Below are 26528 nucleotides of genomic sequence, written 5' to 3' on the forward strand. Positions count from 1 at the left end.
CAGCCCGCCGCGGCCAGCCCCGCCGCTAGGGGGCGCCGCAGTGTGTGAGTGGGGGGGGGCGGCTTTGCCCCGCCCTTTGCCCCTCGCCCCGCTGCATGACGTCACGGAGCTCGAGTCCACCGTGGCCGACATGGGCGCTTGCCCTCGCTTCCCTTTTCCCCGGCGCACTTCCGCCCGGTAGGGGGCGGTGCCGGCGCCGCTCTCGCGAGAGCCGCCCGGCCCCCCCCCCCCCCGCTCGCCCTGCCCTGAGGTGGCGGCGGCCGCGCTGCGCTGCGCTGCCGGCGGCTCGGCCCGGCGCGGTGCGGCTCGGCCCGGCGCCGCCATGGCCTCCGACAGCGACACCGAGGAATTCTACGACGCGCCCGAGGACGTGCACCTGGCGGGCGCCTCCCCCGCGCCGTGAGTCCGTCGCGGCCGCCGCCCTGCCCTGCCCTGCCCTCCCTCAGCGCGGCCCTGAGGGGAGGCGGTGGCTCCCGACCGTTACGGCCGTTGGGGAGCTGCGGGGGGAGGGGGGCTGCCCCAGGCCCCGCGTCCCCCGGCTCCCCGCACCACGGGGCTGCGCGCTCGGGGCGGGGTTGGCGCGCCGTCCCGGCCGCGGGCAGGCGGGGTAGTGCGTGGCTGTGGGGTGGCTGAGCGACTGGCAAGCCCGAAAGTCGAGAGGATGCGAAGAAATCAAGCCGCTCTCGATGCGCTTTCTGAGGCTTGTGGGGCTGGCAGTAGCCATTATCTTGATGAGATCATATCTGCTTTCCTTGGGCGGACAGCATGTAGTTTTTAGAAAAGACGTGCGGCGATAAATTTAGGTCCCAACAGAACTAATCTCTGAAACTTGATAAGAGTAACCGATTTTCTGAAAAGGCAGGATAAGATTCTTCTGAGGCTAACTGTTGCTGTGTGCAAAACAACTTCTGGTGCACTGTATCCTTCGTTTTTAGTGGTTATGTTTCTGTGTGCTGTGTATTGTATTTAGTCACTGTATGGTTTGGTGTAGTGGATTTTTAACAGTACTTTATAATGGTAATTCTTACTGCTCTTCCCTCAAACCGAACTGAACCCCTGTGTTGTGGCGTAGCCAAATACGCTCCCGCTTCTTAAAATGTAAATGTCTCTCTTTCCGGTTGTATGTTGAATAGGTTGAGTTGTATCAGTTCTATTTTTCACATAGTCTGGACCAGACCTCTCCATCACTTGATCTCGTAGGGTGAGGTTTTATGTAGTTGTTTGAAGAGCAATAAAATAGTTTGTGGAATCTGTCCATTAGAAGCTTTAATAATTGACTAAGCGCTTGTTTTAATTTGTATATCGGTGGTCACTGGATGCCTAGAACAAAGGAAAGGCTAGGTTTGCTCTGCTTATGCACATATCCTGTGTCAAAGCCTTTCTGAACTTTGCTTTTTAAGTAGCCTCGTGAAAAGCATATTTTGGCATACAGTTCCGCAAGATGTAGTGAGCCAAATCAACAGCTTGCTATTGCTGAAATAGCAATATGAAATGAGGTCTTGCTCCAGCTGCTTACCTTGCACTGGCACTGGTGTTTATTGAACTCTTCTGTGTGTTGTTTTAACTCAAAGTAATTGAAAACAGCTGAAAGCTGTTTGAACACACTAAATAGTTTTTGCTGTTTCTAGTTAACAGAAGGGTCTGGGAGGTGTGAGGGTGTTGGATTTGTGTGACTAGCAGTAGGAGAGGCAGGAAGGAGAAAATGGATATTTTGGTAGGCATGAGCTGTTAAATCTGGCTCAGGTGCAAATGGAGCCATAGCTTAGCCTCACTGAGGTGTGTGCTAGGGTTAGTAGGCTTCTGTGTATAATGTGTAATAGCTTGCATTTGTTGTAAATAATGCTGTATGTTCAGATTTTGAAGATTCCCCCAACCTATATCTAAACAGAATTTCATTTTATGAAGTCATGCATTAGAAATTAAAATTGAAGATGCCTTTTTATTTTTATATTGCTTTCCATAATCTATAAGGATGCACCATTGGCTGAAATCAATAGCATTCAACTGGCTTGAGTCAAGTAAAGAGGTGATCTCAGAGGGCTTATTCAGTATCTGGATTGCACACTACATAATAGTACTAACAATATGGAGAGTATTTTTCTCTAAGCTTTGAGATTTCTCAAGAGCTAATTTCATGTTTGTGTGCCACTTCTGAGAAGTTGGCATGTAGATCATAGTTTTGAGACTTCTGCATGTGTAATGTGAATTGGGATGCACCAAAAAAAATCAAAACCTCATGGGAGGAAGGTCAACTGAAAAAAAAGTGCATATTGCTCTCTGCAGTTTGAATTATCTGCTTGTGCAGTAAGCACTCTGATCAGCAAAAGTGCTTGGAGATCCTTTTTTTGTAGCATATACTGTAGCCAGCTTTTTCCAAAGCTGTATAGGTGTATTTGCCCTCATGATTCATATGGGATTTTAAGTGGGTTTTGTAGCTTCCTCCCTCCTGCCCAGAGTTCTGTGTGGGGAAGTTTAGTAACTGCTGATACAGAACTTCTGAAAGTGGTGACAACTGAAGGTTTATGTAAGCTTACTGACTTCTTTGCTATTTAATTGTTTTTACTAATCGTCTTCTGTGATGTGCAAAAGTGGCATTTTCAAGTTGGTGTAAGTTTCCAATTCCCATCATAAGTCAACTGGTACTGAGGCTCAAGATCCTCATCGAGGAAAGCACCATATCTGTATCCTCAAACATACATAACTGGTGCTATTTAAGGATTAATTAGCAAAAATTACAGAACTTGTTACAGAATGTTTATTTCAGATGATTATGGGCTGAGATAGCTCTGCAGGATTGATGACTACTGTAAGATGAAGTATGTTAAACCAGGTATTTGGAGACTACTGCATCCTCTGGCTAGGCCTGCAAGCTTCACTTTTGCAGTACATTTTTCCTTTTATGTGTAACTGTGCTCTTGACAGCACATATGGAGAGTGTCCATCTATTGGATAACTGGATCCCAAACCCTGTCTGTTTCTATTAGTTTTTATAGACCCCCCCAAAAAAACCCCCAAAAAACTATGTGCCTGTGTAGACCAGTCAATGAAGGCATCTATTTTGATGCCTTCCACTAGCCAGTGGAGGGGGGAGCAGAGGTAGTGTGACAGAAAAGAATCAAGAAGGCTGAAAATGTAGTAACACTGTGTGTACACTATGTACAGATGTCCTTTGTCACTCTGCTTGCAAAAGACTATAACCATAGTAGAGGTCTAGAAAAAGACAATGAAATTATTAGAGGCATGAACACTCCCCTGAAGGAGAAACACAGTTTCGAGAAGAGGAAAATATGAAGTAAGGCACACTTGTTCAGATGCAAGCATGTGACTGACCCTTTTATATCTTACTTATAAGAAAAAGGGGACACCCACTCTAAAATGAAGAACTGCCAAGCAGTTTGAACATCATATGCCTAATAGTAAAGGGCCAGTTTGTGTGTAGTGTACTCTTATCCTAAAGAATTGTTACAAGAAACTAAACAAAAGGCACTGTATCCAAGAGACAGTGTGAATAATGAAAAATAACCTCTAGTACCTTAATCAGTTTAGGTTCTTGAATTCTAATCTCAGTAATCCTGTCTTTCTGAAGTTGCTTCTACATTTCTCCTGAAGCATTGAGTTTTCTTCTCTGTAGGAAATTAGTTAATGCTAAGTTGTACCCTGATGACCCATGGGATATGCTTAGCACGACCTTTGCTTGTGTGTATATTAGCCAACATCCAAAACTGATCTCAGCAGCAAATAGATGTAGTATGGAGCATTAGTTCTGTCAGCGTAGTAGCTTGCTGCACTGCAGACAAGCTTCTGTGTCCTGAGTTAGCTGAAGTTCCTGAGTGCTTTCCAAGGGTAGCTGAGAGTGCATTGCAGTGATGAATCCTTGTGGTTTCAAAAGTGTGGACTACCACAGAGAGCTGCATCAAGAATAATTGTAGCTTCCAGGCCAGCCATAGGTTAGGGGGAGGAGAACATCATATGCCTCTGCAAGCTGAAGAACAACAGTAAATACGTTTACTGGACTGGCTGTGGTTCAACCTGTATCTTCTGTACAATCTACTATTGTACATTCGCTCTTTCCATATGCCTGTTAACATATCTTTTCTCTAACAATATTGATCATTCTAGGAAAGCAGGCAGGTTAACCCTGGGGTTTTGACCAAAACCAGTAGTTTTTAATGCTCCCCCACACACACTTTTTTTTTTTTCTGAAGGGCTTAGTGTTTTGTTTCCAGTCATAAAATTTATCAAGAATGTGCTGAAAATGGAAGCTTAGTAAAGATTCAGACCCTTGTTTGAAAAGGCACTAGCTTGAAGCTACCAAGTAGTGGGAAAGGCAGCTTTATATAGCCTGGTCGGTAATCAGGATGAATTTGAAAGCTGAATAAATGCAAAAATAACATTCTTTGCGAGTTTACCTGACTTTCAGACATCTGGTTATATTTGTGCAGGTAAAATAGGATTATTTATTTATATATTTATTTTACCTTAATCTTTATAGATAACCTTGAACATCCCATCTGTTAAACTAGTGCTATCATGGCCAGTATTACAAAAGAAAACGTAAGTTATAGAATGAATTTCAAATAAAATGCTTCTAAGATCCATTGTTGTCAAATGTGTAATCCCATTATTTACTAAACAATAACACATGACAAAAAAATTGTTTGCCTTAAGTTTTCTGTGGTATGTCAGACTTCGTGTTATACCTGATAACCCTGTAAAGCTGCAGAACTTCCAAAGCAAGATTAATATTTGATCATTAGGTTGATCTTCATAGCAAATCTTTTCAGACACCTTTGCTGCTATACATACTTTTTGAAAAGTACAGGCATTTCAGATACTGCATCTGTAAAACCTAGTGGCCTAAAGTAAAACTAGGAGGGGAAAAGGCTGGTAACTTCAAGTGCTTGGGAAAGTGAGACTATTGCAGAGTAATGTTAAACTGCAAGAGGCTTCAGTTATCGACTTCTGTGACATACTTTGTCTTTATAAATGTAACAGCACACAAGAAACTAGTCATTACTTTGATAAGGGAGCGATGATGCTTACGTGCATGTGGTTCAGATATTCCTCAGGCAAGCTGCTAAATTTATTTGGTTATACTATAAACTGATCTGGTGTTACTGCCAAAGCATTATGGAAACTTTGGAATGTTTTAAAAGGATATAATTTCAATGACAAAGGTTCATCTTAACATAAGTATTGTATATTTGATAATCAAGCTCCCAGTACTGTTTTATATTCTATACATGGTATCTTAGTAGTCTTTATCACTTGAGTAGCTTTTTCCTAAGGCATTTGAATAATGCTTGAGAGTGGGTAATAACATCTGTTTTAGTTTGAGTGCAGATTTTCCAGGAAACTAATTACGTAGCTAAAGAAGTTAGAAATGGAAACAAGGTCTTTTGAACCTCAGATTTTGTGTTACCAGTGCAGGAATGATTTGCCTGTACCAGGAGTGACATGACAATTGGTGGGAGGTGTCTCAATAAAAAGCTATAAAGTATGTATTTGCAGTTGAGGGTTTTTGCGCTTTCTTTAGGCTGTGAAGTCTAAATAGTGTTTGGTACCATGGGACCCTACTCCTTGCTGAAGCCTAAGTACTATAGTAATTGTAACTGTATTTTATTGCTGTAGAAGTATTTTGGATTTAATGAAACGCTGACACACAGGTTTGTCACTGTTTCTATTGAAATCCATGAGTGTTTAGTGCAATTGAAAATGTTTCAGTAACTGGAAGTTCAAAACAGGCTGGCCTTCTGACCTTCCCTGGCAATATATTGATATGGGAAATGAAAGACTCATGTTTGCTCTTCAGGTCAAAATACTGATTTTGCCTTTTTTTGCATACTGGGGTTAGCATTTCCTTCTAGAAAGAATACACCTTGTCTCAAGTGTACATATCTGGACAGAAACATGTAGATTTAAGAGACTGTATGTAAATCCACTGAACTTTCTTGCTTACTTAAGCTCACATTTATACAGTGGCGTTTTCTTTTTGCCATAAAACACTTTCAGGTGGTAAACAGAAGAATGGAAACTTAATTTTTTGGCATAACAATGATAGCTTAAAAATGAAATGGAAACAACTTTCTTTTGGAAGGTATTGTCCCTTTAAACTATCATTTTCAAGGCTGTAGATCAAAATAAGACCGAGATCTCTATTTGTATATATTGTTAGTACAAGATGATGTAAATTGTTAAATGTCACTGAACTCAGCAGCCAGTTGGGATGCTTGTGCAATCCAGGTTGCATGCAACCTTTAAGGTAGTAAATTGTAGTTTGTTCCCTGCTTGTGGCCAACAGACTTCTTTAACAGGGTCTTGCTTGGCTATAATCAGTCAGCAATGTGACTCAATATGTGAATACCGAAGATCTTGTGAAAATGGAAATAAAAGTTGACAGTTTGCTGGTTAGACTTGATTGATGACCTAGAGAGAAGTAATTATTTGATACCAGTCCCCTAAGATACCTTGTTCTTCCCTCTGTTTAGTTAAACGAAAGGTTATGTGTGAATGGATGCTAATACAACTCACTGTTTCAGAGTATATGTTTTAGAAAGCAAATAGTGCAAAACTGGTTCCCTCCTGTTATGATGTAGATGCTTATATTTACTGAGCGTAATGGTTATAAGCAAAAGCTTGCATTTGCTAGAGAGTTTGAAGAGTAGAATGGATATGATGGTGTTGATAATACAGGTTAGGATTCATGCACTTGATCCAGAGGATACTAGAGCATTCACACTTCTTGCTGAAAGCTTTGTGTTTCTTTGCTGTCCAACCTATGCTTTCTTTAAATGCTAATTCTAAATTCTCTCTAATGGGAAATGTTTTTAAATGTGCCTTAGGAATAGCATCAGTTTATTAGAAAAGAGTGATAGAAATATGATTTCTCATAGCTGCTGCTGAGAAACTTTGGGGGATTATAGGAACTGTGAGGTCTGTATCTCAGGGATAGCTGGGCCGTTAGCTCTGTTTGGAGCCTTTTGTGTAAAGGAGCAGTATCAGAAGCATTCACTTTGCTAATCTAAAGTATGAAGTATACATTCTCTGTAAAAAAGACTGCCTTACAGATTCTGTTTAATATGAAGCTTATTGTGATGAGTGTGGGTTTTTTTGTTTGTTTTCTCTTGAAGCTTTTCCTAAATCTATCTTCTTCTTTCTATCAGGTCACCGACAAAAGTTGGATCTCATGTACTAAAGGTGCGTTTCTACGTAAAACCAATCAAATACTTACTGAAGAACACTGTGTTTAGCACTTTTACCAAATGTAGACATACTGTGATGGTCTAACTACTACACAGATAGGAAATTCTGGACTCTCCTTGTTGTAGGGAACAATTGTGCTGATGTCTCTTGAATTTCCAGCTTTCCTTTTATTTAGGGTATGTTAACATGTCTTGAAGCTAACTTTACTCTGAAACTTATATTTGCAATTTAATTGAGCTGTACTTAATTATTAGACTATCCTCTTTCAAGTAATTTGTGAGTAATAAGCAAGTCTCTACAGCACTTGGGTTTTGGTCTGATTTATATGAAATAGTTGACTTTACTCCTTTCTGTCATCAAAATAAGAAAAATCTTAGTGTTTGTACTTCAAAAGCCTCTCCTTTAGGTTATATGAAAATAAAACACTATATTTAGCTTATTGAGATAGGGTTGCCACTTCCCACGCAGGTAATTAGTATGCTGCATCTGTGCATAGTGACAGTGCAGCTGAATCTGACACTGAAGTAGGCTAGGAGTTGGAACATTGTACAGATAACATTCATTGTCTGGTGTCAGAGGGGCCAAAGGTGATGCTCTGCAACGCTCCTGCATAGAATAAAAAAAGGCTCGACATTTTGTCCTGAAAGTGTTGGGCAATCGTAGTGAAAACAGTAGTGTTTGATTAGTCAGCAGTGGTAGAAACTAAGTGGTAGCACTCTGCTCCCCAGCTGTCAGTGAATCAATAATCTTTTTACAGTGATATCATTTGGGAACAGATTTTTATTTTGTTCTACTTAATGCCCCTTTAATAATACAATATTAAATGTTTAAGCCTTTCAAGAAATATGGATCCATTATTTTCTGACTAAACTCAGTGCAAACAATCCACTTCAAAACTTTTATGTCAATGGAAGTGGGAATTTTCAGCTATAAAGATCTGTATATTGAGTATAGAATTCTTAAGCATCTTCCCAAGTCACTTGCTCAAAACTAACTTTCTGAAGGTGAAAAAGTAGTTACTTCTCTGCTTGGTACCATATCAGTTCACAGAATTTGTGACTAATGGTATAGTTTGTCTTGGAGCAGGTTAGAAATATTTAAGTCCAAAGTTTAACAGGTGTGAGTTTAATGTCAACAGAATTAGCAATTAATATAATGGGCTTCTGTAGACATGAATTACTCTTAAGTATTTAAGTTGTCATACCTTTGAAGATTAACTTTAGTGATAAAGCAAAATAGAATGCACATTTAGATTAGAAAGGCTATTTTTATGGAAGTGGGGGAAGGAGCGGACAGGAGGAATTTTTCTAGTAATTGCAGCTGTCTCTGCTTGATATGTCATTTCTTGAGGTCAGAACTCTCTAAAGTGGATGTCTGCCTAGGATTTTTCAAGTGTGAAATAGTACTTTAGTATGCTCTAAAGATTCTGTTGTTTGTGACTTACTAGTTGAAGGTTGTCCCTATAATTTAATATAGGTTTATAGTTATAGATAGCATCTAGTATTTCTGACCAGGCATTCATTTAGTAACAACAGATTTTAATGTTGTTCCATATACTGGCTAGTCTTCTTAAAATTAAAAAAAAAAAAAAATCTGAGGAGAAATTTGTTGCATATCTGTACTAGGTGGTCACCCTGTCAATCTTGTCAGGGTCCAAAAAATATGTAGAGGTCCTTAAAATAACTGTTGAGAAATGAATATTATCCTTCTGTTTAATATGGAGAGTATGTATCGTGCACACTTCCAAACCAGTATAAGCTGAATTAAATTCATAGTTTAACAAAAAAAAATATTTTATACTAGCAAGAGTGTCTCTGGGGACTTAAACATTCTGGAGTAAGAATTGAGGACTGCTGGCCTCAACAGAAATCTAAAGAAAGCTTCCTGTCTGTAGACAGGAGGAGTAGAACAGCTTTTTTGTTTAATACTGTGCAGGCTGTCTCTTTATGTATGGTAGTGTGAAATGCTTTTGGTATATACTGTGCATTACTTCTGTCAGATGTTTAAACAGTAATGTGTTTAAAATGTAGCAGAATGCTTGTCCTTTATGCTGTCTAACTGGTTGTAACTTGCTTTGTTAATTCATCTTAATTCAAGAACTTTTTACTACCCTTTTCCTATGTCTTTTTTTTTTTTCATAGGATACAGACAGTCAATTACACAAAGTTGGAAATGAAGTCTCTGTACAAGAAATGAAACAAGATGATTCAAAAGAAGTAAGTTAAATATTGCTCTACATTTTCAGCATCGTACTAGAAATGTTAAATAATTTAAGAACGCTAATCAGGCCTCATCCTAAAACTAGCATAGGTTAGAATTTATCAGTAACATTAGTGAGACTGTTCATCTAAAGGGTAAATATCAGGCTGATTATTTTCAAAATGTTTTTAGGGTTCACTGTTAAATTATTTGTCTAATTTTCAGAATCATTTATAGCTGGGTGTAAGAACCTCTGAAGAGCCAAGCACCTTTGGTTACCTAACTTCCTCTCTCAGAATATAAGTTTATTAAAGAGTAATAAAATGTAATGGAAATGATTCACTTTGTCTTATCTTTCAGATAGGCCTATTTCTGCCCCTGGGTTCTGGTCTCCAGAGCTTTTAAACAAAATATATTTTGTATACAAAGCAACTCTTCAGTGGAAGAGTTTTTGTGGTATTGTACAGACTGACTGGTCAGTGCCCCCCAGGAATGCCTGATACTTAACAGTAGGATGGTTTTATTTCATTTTTTTCCCTAGATTATTGACAGTATTATAGAAGAAAGCCAGAAGGTACAACAACTGGATAATGATTCTTTAGCTTCTAGAGGAAAAGAACTGCATATTCCAACTTCAGATGCAAATGCTTGGATTTCTGGAGCAGGCATCATTAGTAGTATTCCGGAAGTATTATCTGCTAAAATATCATTACAAGAAGATCCTAGAGAACCAGTGGATCAGAGTGTGTGTGAGGACACTGAATTGGCCTCTGGGAAGCTTTTGCTTACTTCTGAGCAACAAGAAACTAATAAACTCTCAAAAGTTACCAATGCAGCTGACCATAAAAACAATGAAACAGAAGCACAAGAAGAAACATCAAAAAATGAGGAAGTAGCAAACAAGAAAGAAGCAAATGCTTTAGAACAAGTGGCTTCAGATTTATCTACCAAAGACCTTTCTACAACAGAAGAAATGCCTCCAGCAAAACCACCAAGGCAGCTTACTGTAGAACCTGATATAGTTGCTAGCACAAAGAAGCCTGTCCCAGCACGACCACCACCTCCAACAAATGTTCCTCCTCCAAGACCACCACCACCTGCCCGGCCTGCTCCACCACCACGGAAGAAAAAGAGTGAACTGGATTTTGAAGTACAAAAACCTGTTTTAGAAGGCAAGTATTGTATCTAGATGGCTTTAGTTATCTACAGGGTTACTGTTTTTCTGCTTTGAGTGAAGAATCATTAAATTTCTTGATTTCAGACTAATTGACCTGTAAACAAGGAAAAAATCCTATAACTGTCTGAGCTTTAGACTTACAGTGTAGAAAAATTCCCTTTTGAATTACAGATGTTCCTACTACATAGACTTTTTTGGAAACTAACACCTTCTGCCAAAATAGCTACTTCTGTAAGGAAGGAGAAGTGGCCATGGCAATATGGGAGAGGAGGGGGATTATGCTAAATATCAGAGTAATCAAGTGACCCTTTTTTCACAAGGCTGTCACAGGTCTGAAGTTACATGTTTCAAATGAAGTATGTGCAATCTGTATCAGCATGGAAATACAGATTGAGATGTAAACTGAGGTGTCATGAATATGAGTAGTCCTGGGATACTAGAAAAACTGTCAGAAGGAAAAAGCAATTTGCTAATAAAACTTCTTAGAGGACTAGGCTTGAAATCGTCCCTGTGCCTCCAGCTACATATTAAAAATATAATTGATAAGACAGATTCAGTGGCAATTGATTTTAAAATAAAAACAAAAAAAATTGCCAGAAAGGGCATTTAGGAGTGCAGCTATGATGTTAGGATTCTGGTAAGCTCTAGCCTGTCTATGGGTAATGTTACATTCTTCTTCCTAATATGAAGTCTCTTTTCAGTTCCTCGAGAGCATTTTACAGCTGGTGGTCTCTTAACTCCGAGTACAATGACAGAGGGCCTGCCCAAAGATTCTCAGCCTTCTTTGGATTTGGCAAGTGCAACTAGTGGAGATAAAATAGTTACTGCACAGGTATTGGGAAATGGTTATAACTCTTAGACTAGCTGTAACACTTCCTGTGTAACACTAGAGATCATGTATTCTATGTCTGCAAAATTTCAGGAAAATGGGAAAACAGCTGATGGCCAAACAGCAAATGAAGTACTTGGACCACAAAGACCAAGGTCTAATTCTGGAAGAGAGCTCACAGATGAGGTATTAGTGATTGTGGTCTGTACATAATACATTCTTGTGCTTGTTTTTTCCAGTCTGCTGAATGAATTAGCATAGTCTCAGGTCATTCTTTGCACTCTGAGCACTATATGTTGTGACCAGGGACTTGAACAGCAAAAGCTAGCGTGCTGTTCCTCCTATGTAAGGACTTTGTGGTCCTTGAGTCACTAGGTGTTACTGTGTTTGAAGGTGTAAGCTGTGGTAGATCTGGAATGCTGTATTGGTTGGTAGATATACAGACATGTTATAAGATTTCCGTATGAGGGAATGCCAGCAAACTTGGCATTGCCCTGCATCTGAAAGGGGAAAGAGTTAGCAGAAGAGAATAATTTTACTAATATTAGGAAGCAGGTTTTTCAGTTAATAACTTCCATTAATCCTAATGATGTCATGAAGCTGTTGCCAGCTGTGTGTATATTTGTATGTTTAGGTATTTTGCTATTGTTGAATAGGTTATTCAACAGTGTACTCGTGCTCCAGGAAGAACTTCTTTCCCTTTGCGTAGTACTAGCTACGTCTAAATGTATTTTCCTGTGGGTAAAGTTAGTCTTTGCCTAAATCTAAACTAAAACTGTTAGAATAACTGAAAAAGGAAAGGCTTCAAAATCTTTCAGTTACATATGTTTGATGTTAGCGTGGAAGGTGTCAGGCAATGGCACATGCCTACATAGCTCCATTTCAGATTTATGAAACAAGCTTTTGATGACATGTAATTGTTAATCTGTGTATAGCTGCTAGAGTATTATGGTAGTGCTAACCTACTAAAGGTGATTTTAGTGTAAGCTTATTCCTGTAAATTTAGTCTTTGTAATGTAAATATATAATGAATTACAGAATTTCCTATTAAGACAAATAACCCATAAGACCAGATTTGTTTTGCTCTAGCTTTTGGGGCTTAATGAAGTCATCTTGGTTTCACATCTTATTTTTCTGTAGGAAATTCTAGCAAGTGTAATGATAAAAAACCTTGATACAGGTGAAGAAATACCCCTGAGTTTGGCAGAAGAAAAGTTGCCAACAGGCATTAATCCCCTGACTTTGCATATCATGAGGAGGACTAAAGAATATGTCGGGTATGAATGAAGATAGCTTTCAGATTGTTGATAGTGCTGCGCTCATACTCTTTGCATGTATCAAAACTTTTTTTTTAATGCATGTAAGGGAGTCCCAACCCATCTGTTTCTTACTGTCTAACATGAGTGATAATTCCCAATTCTCAATAAACTAGGCTATTTATTGAGGCAACAGAATTGTTTTGTGAGTCTTTGTATCTTAAGTTGACTAAAGATTGATATCACTGGAACTTGACAGTCAAGTATCTCTGAAAATCCAGCTGAACTTTAGTTAGTAATAGATGTACTAAATCGATTTAATTCAGAACAGAACTGACAACAATTTATGCTCAAGTACTACGTGTTGCTTATGCTAACTCCTCCTGTAATTTTTTTTCAGTGTTTAATTTGGTAGACCTTGGTGCTCTGAAGGTCTGCAGTCATCATTATAGCTGAGTACTTTGGGGTTTTCCTTTGCTTTCAACAAAGCTTTAGGCCATCGTAATGTTTAAAACTGAATCTGTTTGTGAATTGTAATAGACTAAAGCAGTTTCTTATCAGAAAATCATGTCATTCTAGACACTTATTTCAAAGGTCTAAACTTATGTGCATTATACATCAGACAATTTTTAGGTTTTTGCATTTCTGTATAGCACTGGAAAGCTCACTTCTATAGAACCTTACTCTTCTGTGTAAAAACTCTTACTGTGAATTTTCAGCATTAAGCAATATTACCTTATTTGTTATCTATGGAAAACAAAGTATACAAAAACTTCTTCTTGTATGTGATTTATTTTGTCTGCTTTTAGCTTTCCAGGCTTAAGTTTACTGTGATGCTTTGAGTTTGCAGAAGAGAGCAATATATGGCTTTGGCATCTGGAGAGTGTATGCAGTTTTAGTCTCAAGATGCCTCAGGATTGCAAGATATGTTACATTACTTGCTGAACATCATGTACTTTTGATGTGCCATGTTAAGGAGTAAAGATGGGTCCTAAATAATGATCCTACTTTAATAATGTTTCACTCGATTTAGGCTCATTATGGTTTTGTACTAAATGATGATCACTTCTGTGTTTCCTAGTAATGACGCAGCACAGTCTGATGATGAAGACAAAATGCAGACACAGCAAACAGATTCTGATGGAGGGAGGTTAAAACAAAAAACGTAAGATATTCTTTCATGTCCTTACAAAGAAAAGGCAGTTCTGTTCTGTTTTATTAAGCTGAGGCTCCCCTTCCGATTTTTGAGCAAGTTATCTTTCTTTAAGCACAAGTAATAACTGAAACTGCGTAAGCCCATTGTTCTGTAATTAAACTGAAGATTGTGACTGCTGTCAAGCTAAATGCTTATTTTAAGAAGCAATAATGGAAAGAGATAATATTGCATTTCTAATCATAACTTTTGATTCATAATACCAAAAATAAGAATTTGCCAGTATTATATGCTGAAAAAGTACCCTTGGTTTTTTAAGGACCCAGCTGAAAAAGTTCCTGGGTAAATCTGTAAAGCGAGCAAAGCACCTTGCTGAAGAATATGGGGAACGTGCTGTAAATAAAGTTAAGAGTGTTCGAGATGAAGGTCAGTGAAACTGTTTTTTTGTTTTGTTTTGTTTTGGTTTTTTTGTTTTGGGTTTTGGGCTTCTAGGAATCAAAGCTGGCTGAGGGACATCTGCTGCTGTATACAGTTGATCGCAATGTGGCTTCTTAGAGCTAAAGCTTGTAGCTTAGTAGACATTCTGAGACTATCGGGTTACAGGGATTAATCCTTGTAGAGTGGTAGTTGAGGGACCTTTTCAGCTAAATCAGTTGAATAATTTTTCCTGTGCTGTTAGAAAGTTGTCTGGATATCAAAATGTAAACTTTCTGGAAAGCTCTCCCAGCAAAAGTAGAAGTGGGGGTTGTCTTCATTATTTTCATGTAATAAAATGGTTTGCTGATTACTTATCCCAGCATTAGAATTCTCATATAGCTTGAACTTCTAATAGAAGGTTTCCCGGTTAAAACTGAACCTTCTTCCCCTCCTTCTTGTCTCATCAGTATTCCTCCTTTCAGGCAGATTTCCAGTACTTCAGTAAGCTAATCTAACGCAATCTGAAGTAAGTGCCATAGAACTGCTGCACCTTAACATTCTATGTTGCCAGTGGCTGTTTGCCCCAGCTCTTTTGTCTGTTTGCATCCTCCACGGACTAATTACTGGGCCATTTCAGCACATTCAATGGGAAGAAACATAAAATGCAATGACTACTTTTCAGTACATATTAAACTGCCAGAAATGATGCAGTGCAGGATCTGATGAATGCAAGAGCTGATGCAAGAAGGGGGGCAAAACAAAAATTGATAGCAATTATTTTGGCTGAGTGTATTCACTACAGCCTAAAACTAGTGTAGATGTATTTTTAGACCTTGATGCGACAGCACCCTTGTCTTGCTTTAAGATTTTAAAATTGACTATAGAGAGTTGTTGATTCAAGACTAATCGGCTATCAGAAAGTATTGGCAAATGTTTACTAATAGAATAAATGTTTGCTGCAATATACTTCTAAATTTGTTTTCCTCTTAGTCTTCCATACAGATCAAGATGATCCTTCTTCAAGCGATGATGAAGGGATGCCATACACAAGACCAGTTAAGTTCAAAGCAGCCCATGGCTTCAAGGGACCCTATGACTTTGAACAAATTAAAGTAGTTCAGGATCTCAGTGGAGAGCATATGGTAAGTCTGAAATTTCATTTGTGGTTTTGTTGAATGTGTTCAGCCTGACATTGAACTTCAAGTTTTCGTCTGTGTGATGACCTCCAGACATGAGGGCTGTGGTCCACTACCAGAACTGAGCACAGAGCAGCAAGTTCAGATTTTGACCCACCTAGCAGTGAAAAAAATAATCTGCCAATTGTGAGTGCAAGAGGTATGAATCAAAGTATTGAACAGAACTATTAGATAGGTTCTGGAGGTGAAAGTGGGGAGAGATTAATGAGATATGTGGATTGTGATGATCGGGGAAGAGATTGGGATGTGAGGTTTTCAAAGAGATGACTGTGGTGAGTAAGGCAGAAAAACTACCTATTTATCACTGTTGAAAGTGTGCGTGCTCCCCTGCAGCATCTGAAATGGATTCTAGAGTTCCAGACTCCCCTGATTCTTCTGCTGACAGCAACTCTCTGACAACAATTAAAACTGGCCCTTATTTTAACTGTTAAGCTAAGGATGATGGCTTACAGCAATCAGTTTGGTAACTGAAGAGTTCCAGCTTATCTTTCAGAGCTAAAGTTTTCAGTCCTACTGGCACTCAATTTGTGTTAATTTCCATCATGCCAATAGTTTGCTTCTTAAAACTTAGAAAATTTTCCAAAAGATATCCTGAAAGGATGCTAGGTTGGCAGTCAAATGCCTAATTAAATAGCTGTTCATTAAATAACAAGAAAATGGAATATTGTATGTGTGTGATACTGTGCTTTATTGGCTATTATGTAAATTTTGCATTTGAGAAAGAATTGTTGTCTTTACAAGCTTTGCAAAACGTCATGCCATAGTCATGATTTATTAAATATATGTAGTACTTATTTTGGGTGCCAGAATTGATGTAACCAAGCACAACTTCTCCCTTCCTCCCCAAAAAATTGTTAGTACAGCTTGTGCTAACTTTAGGTGCAGCTACAAATACTTGCGCCTTCTGCAAACAAACAGCAGGTTATAAATCACTAAAAATGGGTATGCTTAGTAACAGCAAATCAATGATGGACAGAACGCTGTGGCAGTACTGAGCTCCCTTTACCATGAAACAGTCCTGTTTTCTACAGTGAAACTTCCAGTGCACTGATCTTTCAATGTGTTTCTGCAAGTATGTTGCACAAACCACCGTTTTAACAATTACCTGTCAGTGCCTTGATCTACAATTTGAATGTTTTACTTGTGTTATCTTGTAAGGTACTAAATCATGTCAGTTGGCATTATAGAAAGGCTTTCTGGTATGGGAAAAAGCAATTCACATAAAGCTGAAACAATGAACTCTTTATTTTGACAGGGTGCTGTTTGGACAATGAAATTCTCTCACTGTGGTCGATTACTTGCATCTGCAGGACAGGACAATGTAGTGAGAATATGGGTTTTAAAGAATGCTTTTGACTATTTCAATAATATGCGGATGAAATACAACACAGAAGGTATCCTTCTATGCATCACTATAGCTGTAAAGCACTAAAAATTATAGTTATTTAGAAACTTAGAGTTGACTGTGGGGTTTCTGCCTGTGTTCTAGGCCGTGTCTCTCCCTCCCCATCTCAAGAGAGTCTGAATTCTTCAAAGTCTGATACTGATGCAGGGGTATGTACGCTACATATTAGGGGGGAGGCTACTTTGGGGAAGGGAGGGTTGCAGTGTTCTATAATGTCAGATCTTCATTGTGACTTTAGCCAAACACATATTGTCGTTTCTCATCAGTAAAAACAGAGTTATTACATCTTTGAGGTGTGGGTGAACTGTGTTACTAATAGACAGACATCTTCAGTCAAATACTGTTATTCCATGTGTATGGAATACAAGCAAGAAACTAAGTAGCTAAACTTAATGCTTTACAAAATCTGCATAGCTTCACTGTGGCTTTCTGCTAGCTAACTCATCTGAGTGGAATTTTGAGTGAACTACTAACAGGGGCTGGGGGAATGCTGAATTTCCTGTCCTAGTGTTTTGCCTTACAGTATTGCTTAAGGTTAATATCTGACTTGATGACTTTTTTTGAGAAAGGCCAAGCTGAGCAATGAGATGGTATATTAAAAATGACATTCTTTAATATTTCACATCTGTATAGGCTAAAATGGAACATGAACAACCAAAAGTATTAGAACAGTGTTGCTTGTAGAGTGTTCAGATACTTTAATGAACTTTACATAAAAATTAATGTATTTATTTCTATTTTTGATCTTCAGTAGTGTAAGAAACAGATGACAAAATTAGGGTTTTAAGGGAAGATTTTAGCAGTAACATCAGTAAAAATGTGTGCCATTTTGGTGCAGTGGGGAGAGGTCATTCCTTATCAAAGATAAGTGAATATGCATGGCTAACCACACACGCTAAGGATATTGTTTTGTATTAGTCCTTTACTGGAGAGCTTTTGTATAGGGACTTGTAGTTTTCTTTTATTTTGCACCTGTTTATTCTGAAAGGATCTCTTATTATGAAGTTAATGTTTTTGATATGCACTAGGAACATGGAAACTTTAACTCACAGTTTATACTCTAAGTTGGAATACAGTTTTTCAAGGTTGGTATACTTTGTCCTAAAAGCTGATCTTAAGATGTTTGCTTAAATTGCTGTCTTAAGCTTATCCCATTGAAATGAAAGCTGCATTGGTGGACAATGTAGAGCTTAATTTTGTAATTTCAAGATGATGTATCACAGCCCATTGTGCTTGAAAAATGACTGTTTGTTACTACTGTGTCATTCATTTTAATGTCACTAGAATTGTTCCCCAAACTGTTATTGGCCTTGTACCTTTTATAAGCAATAATTGCTTTTGAATTATTTTTAGTGTTTCCAGCTAATGTTTTCTAATGTTTCTAAACACTTGTCTGATAGATTTGCAGTGGAGTTGACGAAGACCCAGATGATAAAAATGCCCCGTTTCGTCAACGACCGTTTTGCAAATATAAAGGACATACTGCAGACCTTCTTGATCTTTCCTGGTCTAAAGTAAGGCACCTTAATATAGACTATACAGTTCTCCTGTGGTTTTATGGTTTTCTTTTTTCAGTTGCTGTTGGAGCTATATATCTAAACAATATGAAACAATTATTGCAGTTAGAGATAAGGTTTGTTAAGAGAGCACTTATCCCAACTATTTCAGTTGGAATAAAGTGAACAAAATTCTTGGACTTAGTGTTCCTTCCTTAAGTTTTATTTAAAAAAATCAAGCTAGTAATAATTACCATTATTTATTCAATAATGAAGTTAAACTGTTTAGAGTAGAAGGAAAGGAATTTCCACTGAGCTATTATGTGACTTTTGATTTATGGTGTTACTGCTTTTCCTGCCTTCAGTATGCTGCACTGTTTTTATGCAAAGTGTACAGGTTTTAAAGTTATTGCTATGTATCCAAAGATAATTAAATCCGAAGATTTAAATCAGAGAATTACCTTGTACTTTCAGCTCTTATGGAGCTAATTCAATTAATTCTCCATATTGGAATAGACTTCTTTAAGAACACAGTCTGGCTGAAGGAGCTTAGGCAGGAGGGGCTCTCACCCCTTCTCTGAAGCCCGCTGTGCAGTATTTTCTCTGAATACTTTAACTAATTTCCAAGTTTTACTTCCATTGAGATTCCTCCAGAAAAATGACTGTAGCTAGGCATCAGTGCCCTGGTGTTAAGGAAAGCACTAATCAGTATTGATAACTTCAATTAAAACATTTTATCTGAAAAGATAAATATTATGGCAGCAGAGCAATTGGTGAGACTTCCTTCCTTTAGTCTTCAGGATGCTGCAATTAAACTCTGTTTTTGAAGAGTTATCCTGTTCCTGCTGGTTCACCCCTCTTCTGAAACATTAACTTCATCAGCAACTGAAATTAATTTGTGTTGTGAATAGAGAATTTTGTCTTAATATGTGAAACTAAGCAGTCCTGACAGCATCGTTTTGTTCGGAAAGAAGTTTCAAAAATTCCCTCTTTTCTCCCCCATAGTCTAGTAACAGAATGAAGGAAGGGGGGAGTAGGGGAAGATCAAAAAATACTTTGTTTTATTATGCATTACAGCTATACTCAGTGCCTCAAAAATACTGTCCTAAAGAAAACTGCAAAATGTTTCAGCAGGTTGCATTGCTTAGTGAACCAGTGTTACAACTGCTAAATATATTCATCGGTGATCAAGCTTTGGGACTTTAGAGCTGATGCTTTTCAGTTGCAAGAAAGCTAGCATTTAAGTCTTATAATCCAAGCAAAAATACAAGGTGTCAGATTGTTTCTGTATTTTGGTACTTCTGTGTCTATTAATAAACCACATAATTCTCTCACTTGTCCCACAGAATTACTTCTTGCTTTCTTCTTCTATGGACAAAACTGTCAGACTATGGCACATATCAAGAAGAGAATGTCTCTGCTGTTTCCAGCATATAGACTTTGTCACTGCTATAGCATTCCATCCAAGAGTAAGTGTAATTGTTCTCTTTCCTCTCGAAAGGGAGGATTTGAAATAGCAAGAGTCCTCCTCCTGTATTTCCAATTAAAGAATAAAATGGGTTTGTGAATTTGAAAATATCTCAGTTGGATAATATTCCAGAACTTTGTGTTCATCTTCATAAAACTTCATCAGGAATGTTCCTGTGGTTTAACCATTTGTAGGCATGATGCTGAACGTGAATTTTCTTTTGGCTGTAACCTCACAGCTGGCATAGTTTTGAATAACTTGTTGAAAAGTCAGAAGTTCCAAAAAAGGAAGTTGCAATTAAGTATTGGGGGGAAAAAATTTATAATGATGTAGAATAGGTTGTCCAGAGAGTACATGGAATCCTTGGAGATATTCAAAACTTGACTGGATATGACCCTGTACAACCTGATTTAAACTTTGAAATTGGCCTTGCTTTGAGCAGAGAGGGTTGGACCAGAGACCTTGGGAGGTCCCTTCCAACTTTATGATTAAAAACAAACAAAAAACCTGTGGCATAAAGCTTTATAATATTAATAAAACTCAAGGAGAGGAAAAGCATTTTTCAGTGTTCCCTAGAAACAGTCATATGTAACTGGTAAATGCTCATGACCTCATCTGGGAATTCTTATTTGGGAGGTTCTGGAGAGAAGCCATTTGGCAATGGGGCAGCAAGGTTCTAGGAAGTATTTCAGGATGTACGTATAGCACAAGCTGAGAGTAATGCAGTGTGTCCTCTCAGGATGACAGGTACTTCTTAAGTGGTTCACTGGATGGGAAACTCCGACTCTGGAACATTCCTGACAAAAAAGTGGCACTATGGAATGAAGTAGATGGGCAGACAAAATTGATTACAGCTGCCAACTTCTGTCAGAATGGCAAATATGCAGTCATTGGCACATATGATGGAAGATGCATCTTCTATGACACAGAGGTAAAAAGTTTGAGACTGTCTATTTGAAAATTTTTCTTTGTCATGTTAAATTGCAAATGGTTTAAAATCATGCTTATTATGTAAGTATCAGGAAACAAATCTATTAGAACTTAAAGCAAAATAGTTTAGAACTGAAGCTTTTACACAGTTACTTCAAGTAAGGATAAATTTTAATTTCTTTTCAGCACTTGAAGTACCATACACAAATACATGTGCGTTCTACCAGAGGCCGAAACAGAGTTGGAAGAAAAATTACGGGCATTGAACCCTTGCCTGGAGAAAATAAGGTACTGTATTTTAGTGCAACTTCAGCTCAGTATTGAAGTCTGATACTTATATCTAATCTTTGGTAAGTTTGTGCTAAACTTTTTGTTTGCTGTCACTGGCTTAAATCAGAAGTCTTCTGATGTTACTAAAATAAAAGCACTTTTTGCTGGTTTAGACTAATGGAAAAAATTCTATTCTGCCACTATGCAGCGTTCTAATGACATTATGTTCTGATTAATGTAAAAGTGGAAAAAATGCTCACAGATGACTTTCAGTGAAAACCTCTTTGGTATAACTAACCTTTCCAAATGAATAATGAATTCATGAAATGTGCTTCATACAGAAGCTGAAAAGAAGGTGAAAGCTCCAAAGCTGTAATCAGAAAAAGTGTGCTTACTCCATTCTTCAGAATGGGTCCTTTTGTTTAACTTCAGTCTGATCTGAAGTCTTATGTTGAAAGGGTCAAATTCTCATGCACAGAATACGCTGTTGGGTATTAAAGTCATAATCTAAAACTGGAGAGTTTCTCACTTGTGTATAAAGTTTCAGGTGTTATGTGGGATCAACAGCTGGCTTTAATAGAGCAGTAAACTACCAGCTGTTATTTCCTGGTATTGTATTCTTGTCACTGCTACTTATGTAACTGACTTGATTCCAAAGACATACAGAAGATTCAGAAATCAGCAGTGCCTTTGGGCTTGCATCAAATGCTGTGCTTGGCATGTTGGATGATTTAAGGAAGCACAGCTCAATGAACTTTTTAAAAAGCAAATAGGAAATTCTGTAATCTGATAGTGATAGTGTTTCAAGGGTTGTCACAACTTTGAATAAAATGATTAGATAAATAGAAATAGTCAATATCTGTGATATCTACCCTGGTACCCTATTCATAGTGTCATCTTGAGACTTACTGCTAACTTGTGGTCGGCTCCTTTTTGAAGGTGCCAGAAAAGGGCTAATCAGCTGAACACTCTTACTCATTCTGATGACCCTTTCATGGGCCTCTTTGTTTCTTATTGAAAAATGCATTTAAATTTCTGATTTTCTGGGAATTCTGGGAAAACGTGAAAAGGAAGCAAACTTGCATTGAGCAAGGAAAGCTCAGTTTATGTAACAAATAATGGCCTCTAAATTGTGCTTTGTGATTGACGGGTCATGACTTTCCATAAATCTACCTTAATGGAACAGCTGTTCTGCTGTATTACTGTAGAATGTGTTCCAGAACATGCTTTTCAAATTGATGACTGTTCTTTGGGCCCACATTTTACCTTAGTAAAGTATGTTCTTGACATACAGTGAAGTTGTCTTCTGTCCATTGTCATAGGACCAGAAAGGAGAATGTCATTGTCCTAAAACTTACCCACTTCTTGGGGACTATCCTTTGCCTGTGTTACTTTTTATACTTTTTCTATTAAAAGAACTGGGAATTCTGACTGAATTGTGGTGCTCCTTCTTATGCATGCTAAATTGGTAATTCCTAATGGTTTCCACGTTTAAATTTTCATTATTTATTTCCTTACTAGATACTGGTGACATCAAATGACTCCAGAATCAGATTGTATGACCTAAGAGATCTGTCTTTATCCATGAAATACAAGGGTTATGTCAACAGCAGCAGTCAAATCAAAGCCAGTTTTAGGTAAGGAAGTACTATGGCAATGGAGTTGTTGGGTTTCAGAAATACTGTGGGTGAAGTAGAGAGGCTTTTGTTTGAATAATCTGTGTAACCTGGTATGAAACTGAGCTTCTGAAATGCCACTAACTAGGAATACCACAGTTACTGTGAAGGTTATGGTCAAGAGTGACAAGCCTGCTTATGAGCAGGGAGCTTACACGAATGAGTGAATCCTTTTGCATTGACAGTAAGTGTGTATCCATTATTATTACTGTAAATGCAGGAAGTGTCCTAGAACTGTAGGGCTGGAACACCATATCTTTTCTCTCTGTGATGGTAAATAGGTTTTTATTTCCTTACTTTCATCATGTACTGGTGCAGATGAGTGTTGGTCACCCAACTGTTGTTCAAGGCTGTTGGTCATTGCCTGTGTATCTTCACTGTCAGCATGCAGCTTGCAGATCTGAGTTGGAGGTTGTTTCTGTTTCTTTGTGCTGTCTTGAGCAGCTTCTTTGACTTGGAGTGTATTGCTATGACTGTCATGGAAATACTGATTTTTAAGGTAGAAAAGAGGGGGGAGGAGAAGAAGGTTTGCTCCATGCTCTTGTTAAATTGAATCTTGCAGATGCCAAAGGAGAAAAATGCTTGGGTGTTGGTTTAACCTGGATATTTGGGCAGAGGGAGAGGGTGGTGCCCAAGAAATAATGTCAGGTTTAATCTTGATTGTCAGCTGTTAGCCATTAGAAGTATCTTTAAGGCTGACAGTATTTCACAAATCAAATCATGTCTACTCATAAGGCTGTAGGATAGATAGTATTAGAGTTCAATTATGTGTTTAGATATGTGGCATACATATGCAGTAGAATTAAAGATAAATACTTGAGTTGGATTTGCACGCACTATTTTGTCTCTGTGTGTGTTATGCAGTTACTTGGTTTTCTTCTTGGATGCCTTTCTCTTTCCACCTGTGTGGATCTTATACCTGTGATAGAAATTGTTTACAATATATATTACATATCAGATCGGGTGTTCACACAGGTTCCAGTCCAACACAGAAGCAAATTGCAGCTAAAGATAATGTCACTTTCTCGTTGTTGAGCATAGCTATTGGAGTAACCTCCATTGCTGGAAGCTGCAGGAAAGCAACTTCTGTGCACCATGATGAAATCAAGCTCTTGCATCAGTTGTGTGCTATTCATGAGGACTGTTTTTTTTTTTTCCAGAGGGAGAGCATCAAGGAGCCTGCATGCACCCTTCTTAAAAGGACTGCATGTTTGTTGAGCTCTGCAGTCACTAACATAAAGGATCAAATTGGATTGTGAATTTAGCCTGGTTGCATTTGTAAAACGACAAGTCGTCTTGAGAGCCATTGGAACAGCTTTTGAACAGTTCAGAAGAGTAATGCTTTTTTTTCTTCTTTGTATCCATAGCCATGACTTTACCTACATTGTAAGTGGTTCAGAAGATAAATATGTTTATATTTGGAGTACATACCATGACTTGAGCAAGTTTACGTCCGTAAGAAGAGACCGTAATGACTTCTGGGAAGGCATTAAAGGTAAAAAATCAGCATTTTCCAGTAGTGCTTTTCATTTAGCTTGAACAAATTATTAGTTTTCTAGAAGCAGGGTATGTTAGTAACTTGTGGGTTTTTAATGAGTGGGCTCTGTCAGAAAACCTCATCTTCAGGAAACGCTTCACAGATGCATGACTGGGGTAGCGAGAAATGGGTTTGAAGTCGAGTAGCTAGGAGCTAGTCCAATTTCTGCCAGTGAAACATCACTTCTATGATGATCAAAGATTCTGGATGAATGTAGACTACTCAAAATACTCATCAATCCTTAGAAGTTCCATTTTATGGAAAAGTGACTTTGAAAACAAATGCAAGTTTTTCTTTCATTGCAGGACTTAAAAAAAACAAACAAAAACAACACAGCCCCTATCTGCTCTGCTGTCCCGTCCCGTCCCCCCCCCCCCCCAAAAAAAAAAAAAGATTCTGGGAAGTACAGGACCATGTTTATATCACACGTGTGTTTTGGCAGTCTTGCCAATCAGTTTTGGGAACTTTCAGGAACTTCTGAGATCCTCAAGCTTATAAAATGAGGACAATTGCTCCTTGAATGACTTTATCTGGTGCCACTAGCACTGAGATTTTTGGGTCTTTACTCTTAATTTATGCTTGCTGTTCTTATAAAAATTAGCAGTTCCTTGAAACAAGGTAATCAAAATTGGATTGTCTTTCTGAAGCACACAATGCAGTGGTCACATCTGCGATTTTTGCTCCCAATCCTGGTTTGATGGTGTCACTGGAACCTTCTGAAAAGCAAGAGGTTGAAAGTAAGGGAGAAGATTCTGAAACATCAGATACCATACCCTCTGGTAGGTGTTTAAGATAAGCTCTGCTTGAAACCAACTGAAAGGAAAACTTATATGTTGTGTGAGGAGGAGAAGGTTATAAAGAATATTTTCAAGTTGGGAGGTTTCTCAAGGAGAAAAATCCTTGCAGGGGAGTGGATATATTCGTACCCTAGCAGTTAAACATTTTGACAACATATGCATTCTTAAAACTACTTAGAATGTGTGAAGTGAGGGGCATAGATGTAGTCCTGTGTATTTTAGGAGTATTCTTTTTACACCTGAGCTATTTTGAGGTAGAGCTGTACATACCCATGTTTAATAAAAAGTCCCTCTTCTAGAAATGCAGATGCTTCTTGGAGTAATGGCTTGATAACAGGCAGGTGATAGAGGAAGAGGGGTGTCATGCTGATCACTCTTTTTTACTGTGAGCTTGATTTTAAGAACTGACCATTTATTTTCTTTCCTTGTTAAGGAGCTTTGAAGACGGATCACACAGAAGTGCTTTTATCAGCTGACTTTACTGGAGCAATCAAAGTCTTCATTAACAAAAAGAAATATGTATCTTAATTGTTTTGCAACTGACAGCATAAAGCTATGGTACTGTGGAATTGAATTTCCATAAATAATGTGGGCAAAAGCAAAGTATCTAATATAATAATGTTACAGGCTGATTTATTTTTAAAATCTGTATTTTAAAGCTACTCAAATACTAGATCCTTTGAAAGCAGTGACAACCTATTAACACCGGGGCTTGTAGAATAGAAAGGAATGTGTAAGAATAATCCTGCCAAACATTAGACTCTAAACTTTCTAAGAGCAGTTGTTTTGCAACATAGTTGTGAACATGCACAGGTTTCTGCACGAAATGTATCTGCACATGTGTGTGCCTTTTGGTTACATGCACTAATTTGAACATATATCAAGAGGATTTTAGTGGTGCTTGTGGCCACTAGTTGTCAGGAATGGGGGTGGGAAGGGAAGGATGGAGGAATGGCTGGAAAAATGCTAAATGATCTAGCTTGATCTTTGCACAAAATTCCATTTGAGAAAGATCTTGAATTTGCAGTAGCTATTCAGAATTTTAAGTTATGCAAGTTTTTGATAGGTCAGCAACCATGTGTAAATGTTTTTATAAACTTCTCAACTTCAGGACATGAAAATTTTTTGTTGTCTTTTAATTGTTGTGGACTTTAGATTCCTTTCTTATATATAATTTTTTGCACACTGGAGCACAATACTTACGTGTAAAGAATTCTCTCATTCCTTGTTGATGGGCACCAGGCTATATTCACCTTCCAGGTAAAATTAAGCTGCGTTAGAAAATTCTTATATTTTACAACTATGTAAAATAAACTGTTTACATTTCTTTAAGCATTGTAGCTTAAAGTTTTAAGTTGTTCTTGTTTGTTTATGCCACTCAATTTTGAAAGTCTTTGTAAATATGCATATAAAACACCTATGAAGTAACATTCTGGGCATCATAACCCATGAAATGTTATTGATGGTCAAGTGTTTTAGAGAACATATATATCATTAAACTTGGTCACACACTTGGAAA

General features: G+C 38.0%; 1 protein-coding gene across 3 annotated transcripts; it reads left to right on the plus strand.

The window, feature by feature from the left end:
• Positions 1 to 298: 298 nt before the first annotated feature.
• On the plus strand, positions 299 to 26528 carry WDR44 (WD repeat domain 44). Of its 3 annotated transcripts, XM_067303993.1 has the most exons (21): positions 4531 to 4554; positions 6013 to 6097; positions 7164 to 7197; positions 9345 to 9419; positions 9944 to 10574; positions 11281 to 11411; positions 11502 to 11594; positions 12549 to 12685; positions 13746 to 13829; positions 14137 to 14243; positions 15225 to 15376; positions 16686 to 16824; positions 16920 to 16984; positions 18236 to 18349; positions 19678 to 19800; positions 20539 to 20730; positions 20916 to 21017; positions 22521 to 22636; positions 24043 to 24170; positions 24860 to 24991; positions 25443 to 26528. In XM_067303993.1, the coding sequence occupies exons 2-21, from the start codon at positions 6069 to 6071 to the stop codon at positions 25535 to 25537; spliced, it is 2679 nt and encodes an 892-aa protein (XP_067160094.1). In that variant the 5' UTR covers positions 4531 to 4554; positions 6013 to 6068; the 3' UTR covers positions 25538 to 26528. The 3 variants fall into 3 exon arrangements, with proteins under 3 accessions (XP_067160093.1, XP_067160095.1, XP_067160094.1); XM_067303992.1 differs by lacking the exons at positions 4531 to 4554; positions 6013 to 6097 and adding an exon at positions 299 to 399; XM_067303994.1 differs by lacking the exons at positions 4531 to 4554; positions 6013 to 6097; positions 24860 to 24991 and adding an exon at positions 299 to 399.

The sequence above is a fragment of the Apteryx mantelli genome, chromosome 13, assembly GCF_036417845.1.
Source record: "Apteryx mantelli isolate bAptMan1 chromosome 13, bAptMan1.hap1, whole genome shotgun sequence".
Classification (NCBI taxonomy): Eukaryota; Metazoa; Chordata; class Aves; order Apterygiformes; family Apterygidae; genus Apteryx; species Apteryx mantelli.

Bases quoted from the DNA above. Each gene is read 5' to 3' on its own strand.
- WDR44 (XM_067303992.1), top strand. From the start codon at position 323: ATGGCCTCCGACAGCGACACCGAGGAATTCTACGACGCGCCCGAGGAC. The intron at 15,377-16,685 runs GTAAGTCTGAAA...TTATTTTGACAG, and splicing joins ATCTCAGTGGAGAGCATATG to GGTGCTGTTTGGACAATGAA. The intron at 22,637-24,042 runs GTAAGGAAGTAC...TTGTATCCATAG, and splicing joins CAAATCAAAGCCAGTTTTAG to CCATGACTTTACCTACATTG.